This window comes from Triturus cristatus, chromosome 6 (assembly GCF_964204655.1).
Source record: "Triturus cristatus chromosome 6, aTriCri1.1, whole genome shotgun sequence".
Classification (NCBI taxonomy): domain Eukaryota; kingdom Metazoa; phylum Chordata; class Amphibia; order Caudata; family Salamandridae; genus Triturus; species Triturus cristatus.
This window is the reverse complement of record NC_140589.1, coordinates 920,243,579-920,270,587: the sequence shown is the minus strand read 5'-3', so window position 1 is coordinate 920,270,587 and position 27,009 is coordinate 920,243,579. Positions and strand designations below refer to the sequence as shown.

Below are 27,009 nucleotides of genomic sequence, written 5' to 3'. Positions count from 1 at the left end.
TATGTTGCTTTGACCCAGTGTAATGTGTGTGACATAAAGTGCTTCCACACTATACACTGGTTTGAGTAGCACTATAAAACAAGTGAAATCCATGTGAAATAGGGGCTATGGGGAGATGAGGGGCACTATTGGAGGGTGTTACTGTGGGAATTTGTGGAAAAGGAAAGTTATTGGGCAACACGAACAAAAATGAATGTGTCCTCATGTAATGCAACTGGTGCTCGTGTAAATCGCTCTGATGTCCGATACCTTTGGCTCAAGTTTGCGCTCTATAAAACTCTGTTAAAAAAAAAAAAAAGCACTAAAAAAGATTCTCGCCCGAGGTACCACCAGCGCTAAAGCCGGCCCTGGTTGTCAGGGGAACCAGACGATTGGCAAAACGGTGAAGAAAAATGAGGAAAAAACTGCCTTCAAATAAGTCCTCAATGAGATGATGAAGCCTTTCAAGGGAAGAGAGTCCTCAGCGCCTAAAGTGGGAATCTGAGTTATGCACTAAAAATATCATGTATATAAGTTGCTTTTGTATTGGGCTATTTCAGTGTGTTTTCTTACGCCTTCAAATGACATTTCAAGATGTTTCCTGTAACCCAAACTTTTTTCCACTACAATGAAGGGGCATTTCAACAACAACCGGCGATAATTATCGCTAAGCGCACTTAGCGCTAGGATAATTATCGCCGGCTAGCGTTGATTTTTATCGCTGAGATAGCGTGCTATTAGCAACGCTTATCTCAATAGCGATAAAAATCCTCACGCTAAGTGGCTAACGTGAGATTATCGCTGGAAACCCAGCGATAATCTCATGTTAGCTTGTTGATAGGGACAGACAAACTTAGCCATGATATCCTCCTTCCATAGGATATCATGGCTAAATCAGAAAAATACCAGACGTAAAAAAGCAGCGTTAACCGCGGTTAGCGCTGCTTTTTTTGTCTCTAACAGGGTTAGCGATATTCTTGATAATAGGAGAAATGTGGTTTAGCGACATTTCTCCTATTATTTTACTCTGGAACGCCCACTTTGCATCTCATTAGAGATGCAAGGGGAAGCGTAGAGTAAAAGTGTGCTAACATGCGAATTTGCATGTTAGCACCCTGTTGTTGATAGGGTGCTAGTTTTATCTATGCTTTTTTGGCTTTTAAAGCCAAAAAAGCAGAGATAAAGCCCTTGTTGATATGCCCCGAAGTTTGTTAACCTAGAGCAAATATTAGCTATAGCAATGTGTAGAAGTACTGGTGGGTAATAGTTTGTCTCCTTCAAAATGCCCGTCTTTTAAAATAAACCGACGTCACAGCAGACAACAAAAGAATATTATTATGCATTTGGCACGTGGCTGCTACAAAATTTGCATGTTAGGCAAAATATACTTACTAAGTGAAGTGGTGTGATCCATGGCCATGCAGCCATGGATGATTTCTTTACATATATTAAAATAAATGAAGACACACCTCACGTCTAGGGAAACAATTTGCAACCTATCAAAAAATATTATCATGGTACTTGGTCAAAAAGACTTGTACCCTGAATCTCGCAAAACTGCATGTGCTTACGATAGACTTATGGCTAGTACAATGTTCATGAACGTCATTCCTTTCTCTCTGTGAGGCAGTGCTTAATTTGGCCCGGTTGTTTCCGGTGCTTAGCACCAGCACTTAATTATCAGGGCCGGGTCTACACATCATGCGTCTGCACGTCATATGGCAAAGTAAATATAATTAGAACATTGGAATGTTGGGAGCTCCATTGAAATCAATCGAGTGCTCCGGGCTTATAATGGCTGGTATAAGCCCGGAGCGCCAACATTCCAATGTGTCTTTGTTCACAGCTCTGGCTGTGAACAAAGACTTCAGGGAGCCGGAGGGGATTTGAATCCCCTCGCGCTCCCTGAAGGCTTCGTTTTGTTAGAACATTCTGCCCTCTAGTGGCAGAATGTTCTAATAGCCTTATAGCCCTTCGTAGCAGGGCTATACCGGCTTTTAAAGTCCCGCTGCTGTTGTTAAAGTCCCTCGCCTTCGGCTCGGGCCTTTAACGCTGCAGCGGGCCTTTAACAGCCAGTATAGCCCGCTACGGCGGGCTATAAGGCTATATTACTTCACTCACCACAGTGCTGTTCGTCTCTCCAGTCTTCAGTGGAGTGTTGCTGAGCTGTGAGAGCCAATAATAAAAATGAATCCACCATATCCATGTGGATTTGCCTTAGACCCTTAGTTCAGTGTTGCCAGTGGGCAGGACACGGATTAGGCTGGATTTGGTTCTGCGGGGGTTGGGGCTGCGGGATCGTGTGTAGATTTTTTTCAAAATTCCATGTCTCCGCACACACGCACCGCATGAGTCACCAGCAGTTCAGCACTACGTTGAGGGCAGCTGCAGCAGGCCTATTAATAAAGGCAGTGCCGCCCAGTCACCAATAACCGAGTATGTCGCCAAACCAACGCTGCTTTTTTTAGGTCTTGCCTGACCCAGCGCATGCGCTAGTCTGGCGAGACATTTTGTGAGGGCTCCAAAAAGTGCTACCAGGCCAGCCTAGAGCTACAGTGCATGTGCGCGGGTGCGCGCGTCGCGCTTTACCGCGATTACTTTCACTTTCGCGGCCGCTTTGATGTTTGATCGCGATCGCGATCACTTTCGCAGCCGCACGGCCGCTTTGATGTTCTCCGTGAGGCTTCAATAGATTGCAGCAGTTAAAACAAGCATTGGCATAGCCAATAGGTCTCGCTTTTGGGACCTTATAAGTGTTTAGTTATGCAACTGTGGCATTGCTAAACACTTATAAGGTCCCAAAGGCGAGACCTATTGGCTATGCCAATGCTTGTTCTTGAGCATGGTGACGGTAAACAGACATGGTATGAAGTGAACCGAGTCCGAGGCGCGAGCAATCATGCCTCCGGCTCCGGACACCGTGTGCAAGTGCAATGCCCCGAGCCAGGATGAGGCTGGAAAGACAGGGAGTCCACAGCAGTTCCCTGCTGCTGAAAAATGACCCCCTTTGGGGTTAGAAGAGAGGCTGAAATGCGTAGCCCACCTCCTGGCAGCACCGAATTCTGGGGTGTGCAGTCCTGCCCCCAACTACAGCCAAATGCTTGTCAGGTCCTAGTCAAACCAGAAGCGCCACCAAGGCCCTTGTCAATCTGGTAGTGCATCTATTTCACCTCTTTTGCACACTAGGAGGGGCACAGGCAGATGCAGGTCATACTTGACCCTATATTATATGAGCTGAAGGGCCACAGCCAGCAGAAAACCGTCCCGGGTGTAGAGTGTTGCGACGCGCTATGCCATTGGGATCAAAGAACTTCAGCCCCCCCGTGTGTGGTAGCCCGGGCTGAGACAGCTTCCCGGGCACACACACAGCCGCACCCGAGTACTTCACAGGTCTTTAAAAGACCATTTACGTGTTAATGAGGCCTTGTTACTTTTCACCCCTTCTTAGAGCCCCTGCATCTCCACTCTGTATATTACTGGAAGAGTCAGCCTCCCTTGAAATTTTTCGTAGACCACACCCCCCCCCCCGACATTTTTCGTAGCCGCCCTCCCAAAATGTGGCTCTAGTTGCGCCTCTGTGCTATTCCGCTATACCATCTGTGATCTGGGCGCTCCAACCTCAACTACAAGTGCTCTGACAATTCTGGCAGGTCCGCAAAAAGGCACTGGGCAAAGGGATGAAGATAAGTACTTGTGTTCAAAGAAAGGGCTACCCAATCATGGCAAGCGGGCCTGCATGTGACATTCACTCCCCCTTTGCCCTACTGTCCTCGCCTCTGTGCTCAGTGTTCTCTCAAACGGCTTTCCACAACAGTGTACAACTCGAGCATCATCTCGCCAGCTCCAGGGGACACCCCCCCAGCGGCATGGGATCCTCCACATTGGTTCCGACAGCACCTGTATTGGCTTGCGCCTCTGCTCCTCCTGCCGCCGTAATGCCCCAAGCGGCTCCTTCTACTCACAGTAGAGTGAGCCAAAGCTCACTGTGGACTACGTTGTCTAGGGCCGGTTGTGGAAGAGCTATCCGTACAGGTTTGTATTTGTGTTGTTACGAGTCCACTCTGCCTCCATCCTGTTTCATCGACCTTGAAACTTGTGTTGCTAACACACAAGAAGGCTAGTGCATGGGTTTATGAGCTATGTTGGCAGTCAAATAAAAGTATGAGCGCTGTCCACATTCAAGAATTAAACTCATACTTTATTAAAAAGTGCAGGTCCTGTAATTAAGAAGTACACACAGTTCCCTTTCAGTAGTCAGTCCTCTATTTACTGAGTCCAGTGAGTTAGTCCACTCTGTTTCATTTCCCTGTGTTTCAGTTTCTATAGCCTTCTCTATTAATTTTGGGGATAAGTTTGGTAACAATTTGTCTGACATTCTCTTTATTTGCTTTAGGTATTCCCTATTCAATTGAGTTACTGTATGGGCTAAAAAAGGAGTGTACTTTAATGTTATATCAGAAATTGCTATAACTGTGATGTATCTACCTTTTCATTATCACTGTCAGTTTCATGATGCACTACTTGGTTAAAACTTTTTAAACTACTTTCTAATATGATCTCAATTTAAAATTTGGAAATGTTGAAAATATTATAAATGTTATGTTATTTTGATTTATTGAGCGCACAGATACTCGGAAGTGTCCCGGCGCTAACAACAGAAATGGCAGCCAACCACCGATATCCATCAAAACAGCAGTGTCTTCAGGGATTTTCTAAACAGGTGCGGGTCACAAATAGCCCTCAGAGACAGGGGAAGAGCGTTCCAGGCAAGGCAGGCTCTACGGGCGAACGAGTTGCCCCCCAAACGAGCATGCTTAAATTTTGGGGTCTGCATGAGCAGCAATGAGGATGACCTCAACTGTCTCCTAGGAATATAAAAGGAGAATCTGTCCTGCAGATACTTAGGGCCCAGACCATGAAGGGCCTGTTGTACAATTGACAACATTTTAAATTTAAGACGTGACTCGACGGGAAGCCAATGAAGTGCCCGCAGTTGGGCCCGGGCACTTTGCCGGGAGGACAGGCCGCCCAGATGTCTAGCTGCCGAATTCTGGACCACCTGCAGTTTCCTTACAAGGTGTCCAGGGCTCCCTACCAAGAGGGCGTTAGCATAGTCTAGACGGGAGAGAAGCAGAGCACGCACCACCGTTTCTCTAACCCTGTCTGGGAGCAAGGGAAGAAACTTCTTAAGACTCCTCAGAAGCCCAAAGCATGTGCCAGCAAGTTTTTTTATATGCGAGGCAAGGTTCAGGTTTTCATCAAACCAAACGCCGAGGTTTTTGACGGCTCCATTGATCGCTGGGGGACATGGAAAGCCCGAGGGCCAAAGTCTTGTTCTAAACTCAGAGGAAAAGGAGCCGAACAGCAGGACTTCCGACTTTGCCTCATTGCATTTCAGCTGTGCATTGGCCAACCACTGAAAGACCGAGGACAGACACTGATGAGGTTTGACCACCGAGTCATCTTCTTTGTTCCAAGTGAACAGCAGTTGGGTATTGTCCGCGTAGGCCATCACTTTAGCCCCCAGGGACTCCGCCAGGAAAACCAGCGGAGTCACATAGATGTTAAAAAGCAGAGGGCTAAGTGACGACCCATGCGGTACCCCCGTAGTAACCCTCAAGGGGACCGAAGCACACGGAGGGAGCCAGACCTGCTGCAGCCTTCCCTCCAAAAAGGACCTGATCCAAAGCAAAGCATTCCCAGACACTCCAATGTCCGAGAGGCGGTCAAGGAGCATGGCGTGGGGCACCGTGTCGAACACCGCCGAGAGATCAAGCAATATAAGTGCCGCTTTCCCGCCGGCGTCCAGACACTCACGAATCGACTCCGAAACATCCAACAGGGCGGATTCGGTGCTGTAGGAGGCACGGAATCCGGACTGCGCAGGATGACGAACGCCAGCCGCCTCAACATAATTAGTCAGTTGGAACGTGACTGCCTTCTCGCAAACTTTGGCCAGACTAGGCAAGAGTGAAATAGGTCGATAGTTCTCTGGGAGCAGAGGATCAAGGGAGGGCTTTTTGAGAAGTGGCAGAATTAGAGCATGTTTCCATGCCATGGGTACAAGTGCTTCCCTAAGTGATTGATTGACCAAATAGTTGACCTCAGAGTTGATGGTATCTGCCAGATCAGAAAGTAATCTGGCAGCGCACGGATCGTACGGCGAGCCAGACTTGAGGGCTTTAAGAATTTTAAGAGAGCCGAGTAAGTCAATCGGACAGAACTCAGAGAAGCAGGAGATTGAAGAGGTCTTAGGCAGGGTGGGAACCAGCTCAGTGCTAGCCGACGTCATCAGAGGCCGAAATGTCTCCTGGATGCTGATAATCTTATCCTTGAAAAAAGATGCCAAAGTGTTGCACCAGGTGTCTGATGCGGGGGCCACAGCTACCTGAGCACTAGGGGCAAGGAAAGTCTGCACTATGGCAAAGATCTCTTTAGCGTTGTTATTAGCCCGTTCAATACGAGCAGCATAGTACAGGCCCTTGGCCTCCCCAGTCGCTCTATAATACCATTTTTGCTTAGATCTAAGAAGCACTTTGTCGTGGAGCTGGTATCCACCGGAGCGCCAGGACCTTTCTGCAACTTTGCAGCTGTGCTTAAGACTCCGTAGCAAGGCGGTGAACCATGGTTTGGAGGGGGACTCTCTTCTCAACCTGGGCTGCCCAGCCGCCGACACCGAAGCAACAGCACCTGTGATCCACTCATTGAATTGGATAAGATTAGCCTCCAGGACTGAGCCAAAGATGGGTCGAGAGGCATCAAGCGCGAGGATAAGCTGGGTGGAAACCAACTTCAATGAAAGTGGCGGGCGATAACTGTTGGGCGGTCTCCAAGCGTCTTGTAATGCCCAGGAGAAAAAGATGGGAAAATGATCTGACCATGACACAGGGCGCGGCTCCATGACAGAAGTAGGAAAATTAGTACAAATCATGTCAAGAGTGTGACCACCCTGATGAGTAGGAAACACGACCATTTGGGATAGATTTGCGAGATGTAAAGAGTCTAGAAAAGCAACTGAATCTACCTCTTTGCTGCAATCGAGGTGGATGTTAACATCCCCAAGGAGAATAAATTTCGAAAACCTCAAAGCTCGCTCAGCTAAAGCCTCACTGCAAAGTGCTAAGAAGTTCGCAGCTGAGCCAGGGGGGCGGTAAATCAGAGAGCCACCAAGAGTGAAATGGGCCGAAAGTTGCAAGCTGAAATGCAAGGCCTCGCAATTACCCCAAAGAGTAGAAGTTTCACTTCGAAAGATCCAATTGTCCCTATACCAGATGGCCAAGCCACCTCCTCTGCCAGTGCCGCGATCCAGCCGGTGAACTTTAAATCCTATGGGTGTGGCCATATTCACTAAGGGATTAGAAGCGGCATCAAGCCAAGTCTCGGTTACAAACAAGATATCCAGATTATTATCTATGATCAAGTCGAACACATCCAAATAGTGCTTTTTCACGGATCTTGCATTAATGAGGCAGGCGCTGATGGAGACGGAGCTGGAAAGAACAGCACCTGAATCAGATGATATAAGCTCTGGGGCAAAGCGAAACGCACAGCTACCACATACAAAGTCTGAGGAGGGGAGGTTAGGGCACACTTTATCAATAGGGCACCGAGGAGGCTGTAAGGATTTGAGCCACTCAGCCGAAGAAATAAGTGGGCTGGGGACTTCAGAGGTAGGACGGGCAGAATGACATGCCCTATGCCCTGACAGTGCGCTGACGGGCACAGACGGGCTTGCCTTTGGCGCGCCTTAGGCGCGCTGTCGTCGCGCCCGCTGCGCTCGTCCGCTGCGCTTCCTGTCAGGCATCCTACTTAAAGGGCGTGGCTGGGCCCGAGGAACAGCGTGCTATACATTCCCTCAATTGAACAACGTGCACACAGAAAACGAAGCAAAAAAATGCAATTTAAAATGAATAATGGCAGAGTGCAGCCTTACTGAAGCAGCGCGCCACAGGACTGGTCCACTTAAAAAGGATTGCCTGGGCCCGGGGAACAGCGTGCAACATCTAGAGTGCTGACCGCGAAAAACGCGCGTGGCACTCAAGATGGCCGCTAGAATGCCAGAAAAACGTCTCCCAGACGAACGCCCCGTGTACAAGGCACGTTCCAAGAAGGTAACTCAAGGCAAGTTCCCACAGTTTAAAAAAGTAAATTTCTCCCCCCTATAAATTCCCTCAATTGAACAACGTGCACACAGAAAACGACGCAAAAAAATGCAATTTAAAATGAATAAAGGCAGAGTGCAGCCTTACTGAAGCTGAAATAATATATTGCAAAGAGCTTATAAAATTAGGAAAATGTTACTAAAGATGTGATTCTACTAACAAATTCTATGTGTAGCACCCACCATATTATTATATGTACATGAATGCTCAAGTACTTTAGGGATGTCACTTCGGTCTTAGGCCTAGCGATGGATATTCTGGGCCACGTCAGAGGCATGTCTTGTCTGCAAGTAATTTGGGACAAATTTTGTCTTGTTGCTTGAAACAACCGAGAACTAGTCACCCCCACTTCTGTTATATCCTTGTGCTTAACTGTGGTGGTGAGTATTAGGAGGGCTTGCTCTTACTCCCCCCGTCAGGCAGGGCATCTCTGGACTCATTGGCTTGTGGTTGTGAATCCTCTTGGCTTATATTGTGCTGGTATTTCTGTTGTCGTGAGCACTTGGAAGGGTGCTCAGTGACTTGCATGGAGTGCCATTGAAGAATGACAGTGGTTAGGGTGTAGAGTTTGAGTTTTTTCTATGCTTGCCTTATAAACGCCATGTGTTGGAAAAAAGAGGAGAGGTCAAGCGTTATGAAGTGCCCTTTCCAAGATGGTGATCTCTACGGGGATTGCTGTCTGAGTTTCCCAGTTCAAGATGAAGTTGAATCTTTTTCTGTGATGTCAATTCCTGTTTGAATCATTTATAAAAGAGGCATTAACAAGTGATAGATATGTCACCGTGCATATGCTCCCTTGGTAATCATCTTTTTCATTGTTTCTCTAAATTTAATAAATTTAACCGAATACTGTACTATTTATGAACCAAACCCCTTCGGCCACTGGAAGTGACAAAGTGACTCATTGAAGTGTATTGCATGATTTTATTCAATGTATCTGTTTAGAGTGTTTTCAGAACATTTTGGTATATTTTGTCATATAAGCTATGTAAAAAGTTGTATCTTCAAACTCATGACACGCAATTAGACTCTGTTAAAAATGGCATACCCCAGTATTGTCCTTTCCCTAAATCAGCACATAGAGCACTGGAATATTTCCAGTGTCCCTTTTCAATGCCTTAGACGTTTTAGCTAATTTATTCAAAAATGTTGCTTTAAATGCACTTTTGATTTAATTGTTTTCAACATTTTCAAAGGGCAGACGAACCTCCAATCAAAACCTAACTATGAGGAAGGCTCCCTTGCTGAAATTCAGATTGGTTATTACATTTCACTTTTAGCAGTGCCATTTGAGATGTGGGTAGAGCCAATAGAGGAGTGGGTGGAGCCAGTGGAGGAAATGTGTGGAGCTGGTAAAAAGTAGGTGTGGCCTCCGACAAACATTTGAGCACCCGGACTTCATATTTTACAAATTAAGCACTGCTGGGAGGGTCTCCCTGCGGTCTCTTACCTTTCACTTTCCCGGTAGAATCTGAAGGGGGTTCCCAAGTGGCAGAAACTGCTGTTCCTTTGTCATCCAAAGGCCAAACATCGAAGCTCTCGGGGGCACTTGTTGGTGCTAATCAAAATGGAAAAATAAAACAAAGAAATTAGGAAATACTGCATTTTCCCTGATTTTAATCATATATTGTATAATTACCACTGTTTCTAAAGGGCTGGGAAGAATGTTTTCTTTTTCATGCAGTAACAGTTTCCCACACAGGCTTAACCCTAGCCATTCCTTTACCATGGTAGTCTGTATTATACTAATTTCCCTCAATTACAGGGACAGTAGGGTTTGGAGGCAGAGTGGCAGGCAGAAGTGGACAACAGCATGGCACTGATTGGCACATTCCGAGAGGGGAGTTCTCCCATGAGGAGGTGGAATTACAGCTCTGTACAATAAAGTTCTTATGCCTTTAAATTAATGAGTTGTAGTGAAGTTAGAACTGCAGAAACTAATCATATGGGCTTGATTATGCTGAGAATTGTGCATATTCCATAATTACAAACGACTTACTAAATGATTGATTTCTCGGATGAAGGAGACACCTAATAAGAAGAACCCCCAAAACATCGATGAAAATGCCTTCAAACGGCACCAAACTAAATTAATTCCAACTAGTGCAGATTTTCCCTCCTGGAATGACTGAGGCAGAGAATAAATGATGGCGATGTTTATACACCAGTCCCCACTTTCGCATTATTTATATTTATTGTAGATATGTGCGCAATGTGTTACAAAACTGGTACACATGCACTTTTTATAACAATCATTATGCGCTACAACAATTTTTAGACTGTTTTTATTGAAAAAGAATCTTGATTAATGAAATACTGTTATACTATTTCAGTCGGCCGCGCACCTCACTTTGTGTATGTTTACAACACTTATTTACTTACGTAAGGAAGGGTCATATTATCAAGGACGGCGTTAAAATTATCGCCGCTTTAGCGGCAGAAAACTGCAGCTTAAGCGGCGATAAGGGGCATGAAGAGAATTCCCATAGAAGCCCATGTTCAGACCGGAACCTGGGCTTCTATGGAAATTCACAAGAGCATATTATCAAGCCCATTATCGCCGCATTAGCAGCAATTTTCCTGCCGCTAAAGCGGCGATAATTTTAACTCCGTCTTTGATAATATGGCCCAAACTTCCCCTGGGGCATTGGTTTCTCACCTTAATAGTTAGCCATATATAACAGGGTCATCAACATAGCAGTGTTAGCATTGTCCTACTAACCCCCCTGGACCCCCTGGTGGGGCTACACGGCTGCTCAATGAAATCTGAACCTGGTAGAGATCCCAACCCCATAGTAATACGCAGAATCCTTCCCAGTTTACACTGCCACACATGCGCAGAATACTTGGGGTTTTAGGGTTCCAGGGATCTGAAGACACCATGATAATTTTTAGGATTGCCTTTCATGCAGTGAACAAGCACCCACTGACAAAAGGTTCCAGGGTTCTCTCGCAGCTAACATGCGTGAGGTGGCAGTGGAGAACATACCGCCATATGGTTAGTGGTAACCTGGTCTCTGTCTTGTAATTGACCGCTGGGTGGCGGTGCCTTGCGTGGTGAACAAGCACCCTCTGCTAAAGCCTCACTCTGCTAAAATTGGCAAATGGCTTACTTGTTGCACCACTGTATACCTCAAAGGCATAAACCCAGTCTAGAATTAACACAAATGGCATGTTGATAATGTCTATGCAACAATAGACCAAAAACACAGAAAATGCACCCTCTGTGTGCACCAGGATGCGTTCAGGTGAACTACACACAATTCTCCATCTAGTCTTGTGATTGGCAAGCCGCACAGCACCTCGCCACTTTACAAGGAGATTTTGACGGAGATCATTCTACGGGGGGTAGATTTAGCTAAGTGTGTAGTGTCACCCATAAGACTGATGCACTAGGACTCCCTAAGATGTATGGTCACATCAAAGAATGTGGCAATACCGGATGATGATGATAAAATGTGCTGGACATTTTCCAGACTGCAGAGATTTAGAAATGTGCAAACAAGGGAATCATTTAAAACAACACATAGAAAGAACAATTAAGACAGATTTAAGCATCTATCACTCCTTCAATTCTTGTTATGATTCCATCTAAAATGAATTCAAAGAACGGAAATGTATCCAGAAGCATAAATGTAAGACAAACTTATTGTAATGAGTTATAACAAAAACATGGTCAAGTGAAATTACATGGCCTAGTCCCAATTCAGTATATGACAATGGGGTTATATGTTGTAGCACGCAAACATTCAGATGGCCCAGTGGCAGCTCCTCCGCTAAGGCGGAGGCGCGTCGCCCCACTGCTCAAAAGGAGAAATAAAATGATAATAATGTATTAGTATTATCATTTTATTTTCCCTATTGCAGTCAGTGTTGGGGCAGCGCGGAGCTGGCCAGAGCAGGAGAGAAGTGGTGTGCACTCCCTAAGTGCGCATGAACTGTTTGGCCGGCCCTCTTGGTCCGATCAAGCAGTTCATGCGCACTTTGCATGTTCCTACCAGGCTGCATTACACAGCCTGCTCAAGAACATGCACAGGCTCCCTGTTCGAGCCTGAGAGCTGATCAACAGCACTCAGACCAATCACAATGCTGCATTGTAGCGTTGTGATTGGCTCAGGGGAGCCTGTCTGCCCAGGTGCTTCCTGCTCCTGCCGGCCGGGACAGGAAGACGAACTGAACGAACACGGAGGACAGAGGAGAGGCGGCTGCCGGCCGTTAAAGGTAAATCCTTTTTTCTTTAAATTAGATTCCTGCCTTATCACCTCCATCCAGTAGCAGCTGCTACTGAGATGACCCTATTAAAGTTCTATGAGACACAGTTCATCAAAAGTCAGGTGAATGCTGATCTACTCCTGCCAAAGCAAAGTCCTTCAGTGGTGAAAATAAAGAAATTTACAGAAGGAATCAATCCGATTGAAGGCTTTTTCAGTGACAACTGGTGGAAACACGTCAAGATGTCTGTCTCTCAGTTAGTGAATAAACGAGACAATCACCAGGACTATGCTAACATAATAATAAACAACCTCGCGGAGTTCGTGACACAGAAACATTTGAAAGTAAATGTGAAGGAACTTGACATAGAAAATTGTTCACCAAACTCACCAACCAATGCTGACTTGTAAATTGAATTGAAACCGGTAATTACAGAGACAATACATCATTGGCAAGTAGCTTGATGATCCTCTTGTTTGCAGCTTTAGTTTTTGCTGTATATACAGACCCTAGCTTGCAAGGGGTTATTGAGTTGCCCCTTACTTCCTTATCAAGATTTAGGGCCTGATTTAGATCTTCACGGACGGGTTACTCAGTTACAACAGTGACAGATATCCTTCCTCTGAAATATAAATCCCATTATATCCTATGGGATTTATATTTCGGTGGACGGGATATCCGTCACCATTGTGACGGAGTAACCCATTCGCCAAGATCTAAATCAGGTCCTGAGACATGATCATATGTTGCACGAGTATTACATTATCAATTTACATAAACATCATCTCATAAATGGTACCAAGTTGTGTCTTCACTCTTACATTCTATGGTATGGTTTTTACTCCTTATTTTGCAAACTCAGGACAACAGACTTGAGTATATCACAAACAACACAGCACCGGATTTCTACATCAGAAATGGGCTATACATAGTTACCAACCCTTTTCCCTTAGTGTAGCATGTTCTCAAGAAAATCACTTGCTAAACACTGATGAACGCCACTCCAGTTTATTTGTTGGTGTCTGCAGAAGTACTTTGTTGAATAGAACACTGGAAACACCCTAACATATTTCTTGATTTTTTTGTATTTATTATGATTTGCAGGGTGAACATTTGCTAATCACAGTAGTGCCTATCTCCATTTCCATGTATTATAACAGAGGGAGTGCACTGTTTGAAATCAGCAAGACTTGCCCATAAATTCACGTGACACACTCAAGCACACCCCCTGTTCATAAGATTATAAGAAATACATTGTTTTTCAGTGTCGCCAAGGATTTTCTTTTCTTTTTTTTTAGTTATATCCCATGGATAACATCTATTTGATCTATAGACAATTAGGGCATGATAAACAGCTCACAAGGTATTGTTCCCTTCTGTATAACTGGGGAGCAATTGTGTAAGTAAAGTGGAACATTTGATCACTTTGGTTAGTCAGCTGTAATCACAGGCTCAAACTGCTCCAAAGGACATTTTCCAGATGCAAGGCTGCAGACAAATGGGACTATTTAGTCTCAGGCAGATGGCCAGCTGGTGGAGGGCCAGCCGCCACTATGCTGCAGGGGCACAGGACCACCCACCATATTTCGAGATCTCCCCTTACCTGGCGGGTATCTGATTGTCATCATTGTTATGTTATGTTAACTTAACTTATTCAGCGCTCATATACCTGTAGGTGTCTTGGCGCTGGCTACTGTGAGTGTCAAAAAGAAAACCTGCGGAGAATTAAACGCCTATAAAGAATTGAATAACCAGGTTTTGAGAGCTTCGGCACAGTAGATGCATCCTAAGGAAGAGAAGTAAACAAAAGTTTATACTACAAAATTTAAAAAGCAAGGGCCCTTGCATGCAGTTTTTCTCCCTGTGCATCATGGCCAATGTATACTCTGGCTGCCCAGGCCCACCATGCCTCATATGGTGGGCCCAAGCAAAGTAAACAAGCATTGGCATAGCCAACAGGTCTCACCTTTGGGACCTTATAAGTGTTTAGTCATAGATATTGGCAATGTTTTTAAGGTATGTTGTAGAGCAATGTAGCTGCTGTGTTTAGTACTGTAAAGTTTGTGTGCAAGTTGTGCTCAGTGTAATGACGTAAGGGCACTGGCATGGTGTGGAATGTAGTGGTGAGTTGTGATATGATGTGTGTTGGTAGGATGTTTGTGTGTATATATCATAACAGACTTTGAGATTACAATGCTGAGAACCTCACATATTTCTTTATTTAATGATATACCTTTAGAAATGAAATCTACTGAGAAAATAAAAATTATTGTGATTTGTCAGGCTGGACACGAGATAGCAAGGAATCAACATTAAAAGGCAGTAGGGCACCCTATAAGGTACTGTACATTACAGGGCCCCATCTTTCCCCCCAAATGTTGAATTATTATTTGAGCATTTGTGTTGCGCACTGCAAATATTTCTGTTATCCGTAGTGATTTTGTAGCATGGTAACTCATATGAATGTGTTCGCTCTGCAAGCACGCTATAACATTACATGACAAAAAATTGAAATTAATAAATTACGTTTTTTTAATTAAATCTCATAACTAATTTGGAAAGAACATTAATACTCCAGAACACATTACATGATTCCATTCAATGCATTTTTATTGAAGAGCTGAGTTTTTTTTATTGTGCTATGATTATTTAAGCTCCTTTACAGATATGTTTCAATAACTTTGTGATGGGCCACGCATACACCTGCTCCCTAGCCAGATCATGAAGACCTAAGAACCCAGAGAAGGCACTCGTCCACAGGAATGGTATTCACCATAAGCAGATGTCCCACACAAAATGGAATCTATTCACAACAGGAAACAGACCAGGGGAGAAAGCCCACAATCTTTCCTCCTTGTTGTTCACCCCGTGGCCCAGGCACAGATTTGTTTAATGTAAGATCACATCACGTGGGCCTATCCTAGTTTAACATGGACTGAAGTATGTGGCAGTGGCACTGCCGGAAGTGGAAATCCGAGAACCAATGCATTTTCTTGCAGCGCTGCTGAAAGCCCTTTACAAAGCCTGACTGATCACCTATCTGCTGCTTATTGCTATATTTGGGTGTTACACTGGTACTAATGAGGTGAATCCAAAGCTCAGACAGTGTTAGCATTTTACAAAATGGCAAAATAATGAAGTAACACCATCACAAAATGTGCGGCATTCTGCCTCGTAATTTGCCTTTTCTTGCCACATAATTTACTCAGCCCTGCGGCATATTTTGCCCTCCCCAGCCACATAATTCCGGTGGCCCCGATTATTATCATCTCACACAGTAGGAACCTATTCACGTCGGTCTGTTATTTTTTTTAATCAGGCTGTACTGCAGAAGTGCAATCACATGCATATTCAATAATTCAGCTGTTGCTATGCAATTAGTCTTTTCAATACTGGCCAGAGAGAAAAGCAGTTCATATCAGACTGCTGCAATGCTAGCGACAGCAAATAGACTAGAGTGGAATATGTATGTAGTCAAATTGTCCGACTCCGCTCCCTTCAGCAGCGTTAAGCAGCATCTTGCACTTTGACGGTGAAAGTGTAAGATGCTCCTTAAGGATGCTGGAGAGACCGTAGACAGTGGCTTGCGCTCCTGTTTGATTAATGACATAAATAGCCCCATGGAATGTATGGATTGCTACTTTTTACCAACTTCCACGTACCTCGCCGGCCAAGGTATACACATTGGTAATACTTTGGAAGTGGAAGCATAGTGTCCATAGTATACACACTGGTAATGCTCTGGAAGTGGAAGCATAGTGTGCCATGGGATACACACCGGTAATGCTCCGGAAGTGGAAGTGATGTGTCCATGGTATACACATGGGTAATACTCCAGCAGTAAAAGCCTACTGTGCCATGGTATACGCACCGGTAATGCTCCGGAAGTGGAAGCGTAGTGTGTCATGGTATACACACTGGTAATGCTCCGGAATTGGAAACATAGTGTCCATGGTATACACACCGGTAATGCTCCGGAAGTGCGGTGGTCTGCTAAGCTGACATGACTATGCCTGCTTACAGGTGTGCGCTGCCTTTTTAGACGATGACTTTTAATTAAATAACGTGCTTGCAATCAAATAAACCAATGGCAGATAGCGTGACAAATTAAAAAGTGCGAGAAACAAATTGAGGAGTGAACATGAAAAAGAACCACAGACAAGTGTGGAAGACAAGCACGCGTGGCCGTGAAAGTGAAAGCGACCGCGCTATGTTTAATTTGTAACATGAACCACGACAAGGGATGAATGCAGCTGGCAGCCTGCGCACCGCTGCTCGCACCCACAGCTGGAGGCCGTGGGAGTGAATATTTAGAGAAAAGGTGGGACATGCACCCACCTTTGGCCAATTGCGTGCTTTCATTTTTGAAAGCCACAAGCAAAGGACAATAGAATGTGTGGAAGTTGAAAAACCACACGGAAGTCTGGAGTGATTCCAAGAGGCCTCCTCATAGAGCAGTGCATGCGCGCTGCTCAAGGCTCGACCTAAAAAGGTGACAATCGTACTGCCATAAACAGAACGGGGAAACCATCATTTATGACCTGGTGACTCTGCGACCAACTGGCCTTTGGGTCAAGGGTTTCTGATGGGGATTGAGGTGAGGCACAAGAAACCGTGATTTCCCAACTACAAATGGGACACAAGAATCAGGGGTCAAATGTTTTCCTCCTTGCACCTGCAAAACATAACAGTGAGGACAATAATGCAAACTTCAAATTTGCGGTGTTTAGGTATGTAAGTAAACAAAAACAAAGGGCCACATTAGATTTTGTTTAATCTACCTTGCTAAAATGAATTTTGGAAAGGTGCCCTATTCCTGTCTAAAAATGTGAACAGTCTGAACCTATGGCTTGATTCCTTCCTTTTGTATTTTGGTCGATACTCAGAGAACTCTGTGTGTCACAGCTTGCTGTTTTTCACACTGTGTCATCTCTGAAGTAAGGCGGCCTGCTAGCAACCATCAAAGGCATACAGGCTTTCCTGTCATTTCAGTCTACCATGTCACATCTGGCTGTAAATACATTTCACGACATGTCTTTCCTTTCAAGGGAACGGGATTTGCAAACTCAGAAGAGCCCTTCTCAGCATGTGGTTAGAGAAGATAAGTCCAGAGGCATTTTATTAAAAAGTACCTGCTGCAATCCCAATTTGGGGAGAAAGTTGATCAGAACAGAGACAAGCATTTGCAATGCAATAGGTCTCGCATTTACGAGAGTTTGCGCTATCGGCATTGTAAATGACAATGCCTTTTATTTATGTGATGTTTTTAAAACAGATAAGTAAAAGGCATTGTCATTTACAATACCAATAGCTTAAAATCTCTCAAATGCAAGACCTATTGCATTGCAAAGGCGTTCCGTGCCCGTGCTACGAAATCTTTTAAAAATGCATTAGGAGAGAGTGTGTCCTGCCTGCAGCAGCAGGCCGGATGAACCTATTTGAGAAAATAGTGCTCGGAGACTGTTATTAAAGCCTACCAAGTAACAACACATATAACAGAGGGTGTCGCCATGGGAGGTTACAAAATGAGACAAGGCGGTACTAATGAGGGACTACTAAGCCTATTCACCAATCAACAGCCACAGTTTACATTGGACAATGACACAAGTCAATAAATAATATGAGCGGAGAGTGGGTGGAACCTCAAGTCCCTACCTGAATAAAGCATTCCTTGCAGAGCAGCGAATGCGCTGCCCATGCTCAACCTACAAACTGAGAAAACTGACTACTTACTAAAGGTAATTGCTGTCCTGGTTAGGGCCCATGGAGTGAGTATCCCCAGGTCACTCCTGCATCTCTGACCTGAAGGCAGCTCCACAACCTAACAGCAAAAGCTTCTTACTGATCCTGGTGGTGTCTGAAGAACCAGTCCAAAGGATCTGGGTATTTTCTTCAGCTACCTTTAAACAAGAGCATTTGTTGCCATAAAAAGTGACTGCTTTTAAAAGATAGGAATTTCTAAAAACTATTCTCTTAAACAAATTACCTTAGGGCAGAGGTTTTCTAATGTTTTACTGCTGCACCCCATCATGTAAAAAAAAATCTGCCCCCCACCCCCCGAATTGGCAGTTCTGAGCAAATTTAGCAATATAAAATTGCAGTTATGTTGATTTATCTCTTTTAATGAATGCAGAAAGAACTATGGAGCCAGTTGGTGACATGCAGCTCCAGTAGCTTTATATGATGGTGGTGCTCCACACAAGACCAGATGCCTCTTGAACCAAGAGATGATGTATCTGTTATCACCGTGTCTTCGGAGAGGCAGATATGGAGAATGTCCTGCTTCAGATCAAACTGACATCCACCATCTGCCACTGGAGGTCCTGCTCCACATCATCAGAGGCACTAATCTAGTCTTAAAGGCGTGCCCGTTGGCCCACTGCAGGCGTAGGTTCCATTCAAGAGACCCCATGTGCCTCTGAGCAGCAAGCACCAACAGGATGGAAGAAACTAACAAACAAAGAGCTTCAAAACAATCAGAGCAAGAACAACAGCTCTTACCCAAAACATTGGGATCATAGCTGGCATGTGCTGGACTTGCTGCAGAGGTGGAAAGGCCTTCAAGGCAACCGTAGATGGCCCCAAAGAAGGGCAGTCTCTGTGATGATTGTTGATGAGATAATAATGATTACACCCAGCATAGTAAAACATATGGTAAACTACCTAAATGGTGCAGAGACACATGTGATACTTAATCCTGCTATATTTGTGTCTGAATTGGTGTTTTGCTATTAAGGATGAGGAAAACAGTTGGTGGAGTTGGGGCAAAGGATGCGAACAAATATACATTGATGATAAAGTTAGTGAGCTTTCCAAGCTGTCCATATGCACAGGCTTCAACCTGCTTTGCATCACCAGCACCCTTTCGCTCTGCCCCCAGTTACTAATCTTCCTCTCTACCAATCTGAGCATAACAACTATTGTGCAAAGTTTATCACCATGAAGGTAATATTCACTATGCAATATGTCCAGCTTCTTAAGACATTGTAAGTACTAACAAAAACACCAAACAAGAAAGACACGTTTGAACTTACTTTAACATAAAAATGTGGAACTTGCACCATATAGCTGAACAAAACAAAATGCCTTTTCAGTTAAAGGTTTTCAGTAGCACGGACATGAGAGGAACTGGGATAAGAGGTTGCTACCTCTGCATTATGGATTGGTAACTGCGAATAACAGAGACGTTTTTCACCAAGGGTCTCTGACAGACATCAAAAAGAGATTGAGAGCTGTATGACAGGATATAAAATTACATTGTATAGTGCAATTTACTAAAGAAACTTGCTAAAAAAGTAAAAGGCCTGTGACTCTCCAAAAAGTGTGCATCAAAGAAACATACCTGAATTCATCTGGATGTCGTTGTAAGTATGGTTGGTAATAATGCTCAACTATGGCAAAACTAGTAAATATGCCCTGGAAAAGTACTATTGGGACTAAAGGCAGGCTACACACCCTTTGGTCAAATAATAGTATCAAATTGTTAGGTGAGTTTCCTTTTCTTTCTTTGTGTTCTGAAGCTTACTGGTGGATAATGCGCTGAAGAATAGATCATCCTGCCCTGCACTTCCCCCTAAAAAACATCTGGGCCTGTAGCACATCCGCGGTTCAAGTACTAGGATCCACACCAAAACTCTGCGAATTTCTGTCAAGTCAAGTCAAGTCAAGGAAAGCTTTATTCGACTGCATCTTTTTTACAATCATAAAAGCGTACAATATTCATAACAAAAAATACAAACAAGTACAGTTCTCACATCTATACATATTCATAAATGCTCAGTCAGTTATAATTCCTGTCAATCCTCCTTCACTAGCCTGTAGCACACCATGCAGTGATCCAAACAAATAGAAGGTCTCCAATACACCTAGACTCCTTTATTGATTATTTATTTATGGCATTTATATAGTGCAAAACTAGCCACAAGTGAGGAGCATTGTTTTCAGCTGTTTACAGAAGTCCAGTGGATTCGCTTTCAGTCTGATAGGTTGAGGAATATAGTTAATTGGAATGGGGACACTGCAAGAAAGGGCTTGCTTAGATGCTTTTCCTAATTTTTGGGATTTAGGGATTTCAAGAATTATTCCCTTTCTGTTCCTTATACTCTGTTGTTCACTTAGGGGTCACAGTGTATAAGTCAGGTAGGGGTGTATGCCATTGTGGATTGATTGTAGGGTTACGTGTGTTATTTTAAACTTGATGCTTGTTTCAAAGGGAAGCTAGTAAAGGTGTTTCAAGTTGGTAGTGATGTCTGTCTTTTTCACACCAGTATTGAGCCTGGCAGCAACACAAAATATAACTCTTAGCCGATAAGTAGAGGATTCAGTATGGCCTACAGGAACTGCTTTTCCTCTATCTACATGTGAGTTAAAGTAATCTGTATCTGCAGTCTCTGCAAGGAATTGATGTTTTTAGTTTTCTGAAAATATGTAGTTGTTAGGAGACTGATTTAATGATTTTGGCGATATAATTATTCAGGTTTAGAGTCTGGTCATTAACAAATCCAAGAGATATCACCACACAAATCCAACAGACCAAAATAGGTTAAATACCAAGAGGATGTACTGATTAGAGCCATTTCTTTATTTAAGGGGGGAGAATCATATAAGAATAAATCTAGTTTTGGTCAGGTTCCATTTCAGAAAGAGTGATTACGTCAAATAAGTTCATTTGATCAAGAAGATTTTCAATATAGTTACACGGTGGGACAAGATTCAAAGGCTAGCTGTGTATCATTGTTCTATTGCTGAAAATAGATGGAATTGACTTGAAGTATTGAGATAAGAGGTTCTAAACATAAGCTGAACTGGTAGGGTGAGAGGATGGCATCTTGCAGAACTCCAAATCGAGATCTTCAAGACAGGAATGTTTTAAACCATTTTACACTTTTCAATGTACACTGCCAGGGTAGTGGGAGTGATCTAGAACATCAAAGCCTGCTGAAAAGGTCAAGAAGCTTCAAAGTGCACAGGTCTTATTCATCTATTGTTTTCAGGGCATCATATATTATGTGTAAGTGGGAGAGGTGCTTCTTACTACCACACCACCTTACCCCAGCCCCCGCTACCGGGGCTGGTCGAGCAGCAATCTACCAGTACTGGTTGCTGTTCCCACTCCGGCCCTGATTGTGGTGGTTTCCTTGGTGCATTTGGAAAGGAAACTAGATTGATAAGGGCTTGACGAGGTGTGATTTACTAGTTGTGTGGCAGGCGAATTGAAATGATTTTGATAAGAAATTTCCGAAACTCATCTGAGGTTCTGATGATCTTTTGGGTTGTGGTTCGGTTTCTTATGGAGTGGTCCCATTTTCAGTGGCGTAGGAATAGGGACGGGATGGGTGCGGGCTATCCCAGGTGCCATCACTGAGGGTGTTGACAAAATGGCAAAAAAAAATGTGTTTTTAACACATATTTTTGCCATTTTGTCAAGCCGGGGGTGACAAGTGTCATCACTGATGGGGGGGGGGGGGGGGGGGGGGGGGTGTAGGGGGGTGATCACAAAATGGCAAAAATATAAACACATATTTTTGCCCATTTGCCAAGCCGGGAATGACAAGAAATTTTCCACACCGGGTACCATCTGACCTTGCTACGCCACTGCCCATTTTCAGAAACTACAGGAAATTCTGCACATCTTTCTTTCTTTCCCATCTTCTACAAATTTCTGATATATATTTTAGATGTAATCAGATCTTTGGTCAACCATGGTGTGCAGGGTTTCTCCCTTACGGTATTTAGGGGCATACGTATCAAATACTTTATTTGCGATTCTCAAATAGCGATTTTTTGAGAATCGCTATTTGAGAATCACAAAATGAGATGTAATAAAAAATTCGCAAATATTTTACGTTTCCTTGGTATTCATTAATTGCGAGTCGCAAATTGCGAGTTGCAATTAAGGAATTGCTTACCATTCATTCCTATGGGCCTAGAGGCCCATAGGAATAAATGGGAAGACATTTGCAATTTGCGAGTACCCATTAGGTACTCGCAAATTGCGAATGCAATTTCAAGGCTGCAAGGGTGTCATAAGGACACCCTGATGCACCCCTGAAATTAGCATGTGTGCACATGTGGCGCACATACATGCCCTAAGGGCATGTATGAGCACCAGATGGCTCTTTGAAAAAATGCCAAAAAGTTAATTTTTCTTTAAGTTGGTGGTAATTCGCGATTTCTTAAGGAGAAAGCACACAACTTGGGTGCTTTTTACATCGCATTTAAGGAATCGCAGTTTGCGATACCTTAAAGGCTTTTGCAAAGTAGGGAATCGCTAATTTTGCGATTCACTATTTTGAGAGGGCCTTTTGGGATGATACATCCCAAAAGGCTTTTTCCCATTCGCAAATGGGTCGATTCTCAGAATCGGCCCATTTGCAAACGGGAAATGGGCTTCATACATATGCCCCCAAGTTTTAATGGCAGCAAATTGTTCAATATGCGTTTTTTTTAATTATGATGTAGTTAATGACGGGTGCTAAAGTGTAATAACCGTTACCACAAGACTCATATTTCTTTTCTAAGACACATAGGAATGTACAAATGCTTTGCATCCTCTTCAGTCGCTATTCTGGTGCTGGGAGCTACCTGCACCCTTGTTAATTCACCTCATCCCTTTCCAGACGTGCAGCACCTCTGCCGCTGTATCACTGAAACTTACAAACATCGATTTTCTGGGAGTTGTAGATATAATTTCTAGAAGTGCTCTGCGGTGCATTGCTGACATTGGGCGGGGGAAATTACACCTCATACTCTGGGTCTAATTAAGGAAAAGCAGATACCAAGTAACAGTCACTGAAACATGGCGGAGGGTCATGAAACAAAGTAACCATAACCTTTTGCTTAGATATCTTCATTTGGAAGGTAGTGTTACTGGGAAAGGCGTTCGCTACATTTGGTAAGATTGGACCTGATTGTGAACACACTCAGGCAGAGATTTTCAACCATTTTGCGCTGGGATAGCATTACAAAAGTGACGCTAAGCAGCATAAAATGTTTTTTACCGGATTCACTTTCAGTGCAAAGCTTTTTTGCACTGGAAAGTACCCAAAAGTGACGCAAAGCAGCGCGAAACGCTGCTTTGCATTACTTTGTGTCAAGGAGGCGTTACATAAGTGGTGCATGGGCCTTCCCATGCAACCTCCCATGCTTTTTGATGCTAAACTCTATCTACTAACATTAGTAGGGAGGGTTTAGTTCCAAAAATTAATGCCGCTGAAAAGCAGGCGTTAAAAGGAGAAATGTTTTCAGGCGTTAAAAGGAGAAATGTTTTCATTTCTCCTTTCTTTTCTGACTTTGCATGTGTGCTGCATTGTATAGCACACATACAAAGTTGGAAAAGGCTTTTCATTTGCCTAGCCATAGTATTTTATACAGGAAGGGTACCCTTCCTGCACAAAACCTTTGGTAGACCCAGGCATGCGCCCCAGCTCTATGACGCAAAGGTTTGTGCCTGGTGTATGGCATCTAAAAGCTGCGCTGGCACTAGGAGAGTGGAGGAGACAGCCATATCTCTGTGAATTTGGCACTTTCTTGCTCTCACCCTGTCACGCAATGCGATGCCGCATTTCTGTTGACTGCGCTGTGTTCCGTGACACCTTTGAGAATCTGGGCCTTAGTGACATGTTCAGTTAGCCCTGGCTTCTTTGCCGACAGTATGCATTCTGGGGCTTGTAGTCAGAGACTTTCCCCTATAAACAATGTGTGAACGTATACATTTCAGCATGCAAAGTGAAGTAGAGTGAAAAGCAAGACTGACTATTGGCATAGCTCCACTTTGCAAGTGTAAGTGGGACACAAGCAGCTGCAATGCTTCTGTAAGTGTTGTGAGAACACCCAAGGCAGTCGCAGGTGGTACAAAATAAGCGTGTTTTGCGTTTCACATACTGTTTCTGACAGACTTTTGAAATGCCAGGTAACTAGAACTCAGATGGGTACGAATAACCTCAGGATATTTCTGGCTTTATTGCTTGAAAACTGTGTTTGGCACTGAGAAAATATCCGCTGGAACCGCACATAGCCCACCGTGCAGATGCCAGACATGATTGGGTTTGAAAAAAACACTAGCCAAGATCATCTTGTCTTGGGTTTTAGGCTGTAGTAAGTATTTTTTTTTGTTGCATTTAGAATGAGAAAGTAGAAGTGCCTGAATGCAAAACAAATAGTGAAAAATCAAATTAATGTAAAAGAGGCCCTTGGGGCTCACAGTTTTTCACACTTCCGAAAGAATTTGATGATGGCCAGCAGGAGCAAAAACATGGGCAAACTAAATAGCATTAAGATCCACAATTATGCCTCTTAATTTACCACCAGGGTTTTGTTTTTCTTCTTATGATAACTGGTCAGCTATATCATATTAAAGAAATTATGTAAATCTAAATATTTAATAATGCACTGGTTGTGCTCAAGTTTAACACCAAGTAGCAATGGGAGGAGGACTATAAGCATTTCTGGAGCTGAACCATGTTTTTAAACCATGGGACTCCAATCTTTTCTGTAATGAGAGCTACTTATGCTCAATGAAACTGCTGATATTATTAGAGTTGTATTAGTGTCCGCATCAGACAAGATTATATTAGTGGCCACCATATGCAAGGTTACTACCAGTGATCACCTAAGTGCATCAGGCATGGCTGCCAGCAGTAATTTAGTAAAGGCTTTGTCAATATGAAATGACTCTACATGGGTAATACATAAAAGCCAGTTGGAATGCCTCTGGTACCCTTTTTAAAAGGTCTCCCCAATGCCACATGATGTATCAATCAAATATCATATTTTGGAAATGCAGCTATTTTTCTTCAAATATCAGCTTGTCAGTTCTGAAAATAAACACATTTACTTCTCAAGTGCATAATCTCAACAAGTATTAATTAAACCAAGCAAAAGCTTTTAATTTGGTAGGCTGGCTGCACACAGGAGCAATATTCACAGGTAGCTGGAGAGCTACCAATAGGTCATAAGCTACTTGTTGAAGAAGCCTGTCTTAAATCATGCTGTTGGATCTATAGACAAGCATTCAAGGTAATACTGATGTAAAAGACAATGTTAAGGCTAGAGGAAGGAACAAGAAACACTGTTTGATAGATAAACTAGTTCTTCTTAAGCTGCCCAGTGCCAACAAGCTAATGCAGTTCCAAACAAAGGTGAGGGGGAGCTGAAGACTGAGGGCTAGATGTACTAAGCCTTTGCGCCACTCTTGAGTCAAGCATGGCAATGCAGAGCATTATTGGAATATACAAAGCCACGCTATGCCTTATTTGCATGGCTTTGCATGTATTTGTACAGAAATGTAGCACAACGTACCTGCTTGAGTTTCATTATGTTACATTTCAACTTTGATGGTGTTCCAGTGGAGCGTGGACGTTCACATGCATCCATCCGTGGATTTTGACGCCCTCTAGTAAACCTGGGAATATGCCAATATGCTACACCTTCCTTAGTGAGGCGTAATGTGAAAAAATATCTTTATTTCAGCTTGTTATTGCCTCTTTCCACATCAGCTGCATTCTGCAGTACACAGAGACAAGCATTGGCAAAGCCAATAGGTTTCGCCTATTCAAATTCTATTGACTTTGTCATTTTTTTTTCACATATTGCAGAGCAGTTGAGCTGCTGTGCAATATAACGTAAAGAAAAAAAAAGCACTATGACACGAACAATGCGGGATGCGTCATAGTGCTTTCTAAATTTTCAGGCATGTTGCACAGCAGCTCAACTGCTGTGCAACATGTAAAAAAACAGTGACAAAGACATTAGATTTTGCACAGGTGAAGACTATAGTCTTTGCCAGTGCTTGTTGGACAACATTAGCGTAAAGTTTTGGGTCACATTTTTATCATATCATTGAGTCTTGAGGTTACAAAATAAACTTCTAGGTAGATATTGTTGTACTTAAGAATGTTCACAAAGCGAAGCTCGTCGTGGCCCGGGTGTGGAGGACAGCCACATCATTCCTTGGCTGGACGGAGAGGCCCACTAAAATGGCCCCACTCTGGAGGAGTGATTCCCTCAGTTAAGTGCGCAGGTTACAGGGCTTCAGGTTATTAAACCTCATTGGCATATGCACGATGGGCGATTTGTGGAAGGACGGAAACATGCTTACATGGGCGGAAATGCAGGCCCAATACGATTTAGCACCCACTAAGGCCTTCCAATATATACAACTTCGCCATGCCCTCAAAGCGCACATCCCTAATCACACCTCCATTCCGGAATCTTAGCCACAGAGTCCTCTCAGAGGTGTTACCCAAAAAAACTGTCTAGCTCATTTACAAGAAATTACTCAATAATTCACCAAACATCCTCACCACACTTAGGACTAAATGGGAAGGAGACATTGGAGATTGTGAGGACGGGGAGTGGGAGGAGGCGCTGGGAGCCTTTCGGGAGATGAACATTAATACAGGGTTTCACCTGGTCCACCTATGTATCCTACATCATTCATATTACTTCTGCAGTGCGGTCCAGGCCATGGGCCACTGTCAGATGGACCTATATCTTCGGGGCTGTGGGGAAAGGGGCACCTTCTGGCTGAAGTTGCAGATGATCATGGGGGAGGTCATGGGAATGGCACCCCTTGACATAGCAAAGATATGCCTTCTACAAATATGGGGGGATGTTTCACCACGAAGATATATCAAATTTTGGCTCTCACTGGGTC

General features: G+C 43.8%; 1 protein-coding gene across 1 annotated transcript in view; it reads right to left on the bottom strand.

The window, feature by feature from the left end:
- The window catches only part of FNDC1 (fibronectin type III domain containing 1), a 1,187,183-nt gene that overhangs the window by 698,398 nt on the left and 461,776 nt on the right, over positions 1 to 27,009 (bottom strand). The window contains exon 6 of the mRNA XM_085611596.1: positions 9,592 to 9,699. Within this exon, the coding sequence (XP_085467722.1) occupies positions 9,592 to 9,699 (108 nt within the window). The remainder of the gene's footprint in view (positions 1 to 9,591; positions 9,700 to 27,009) is intronic.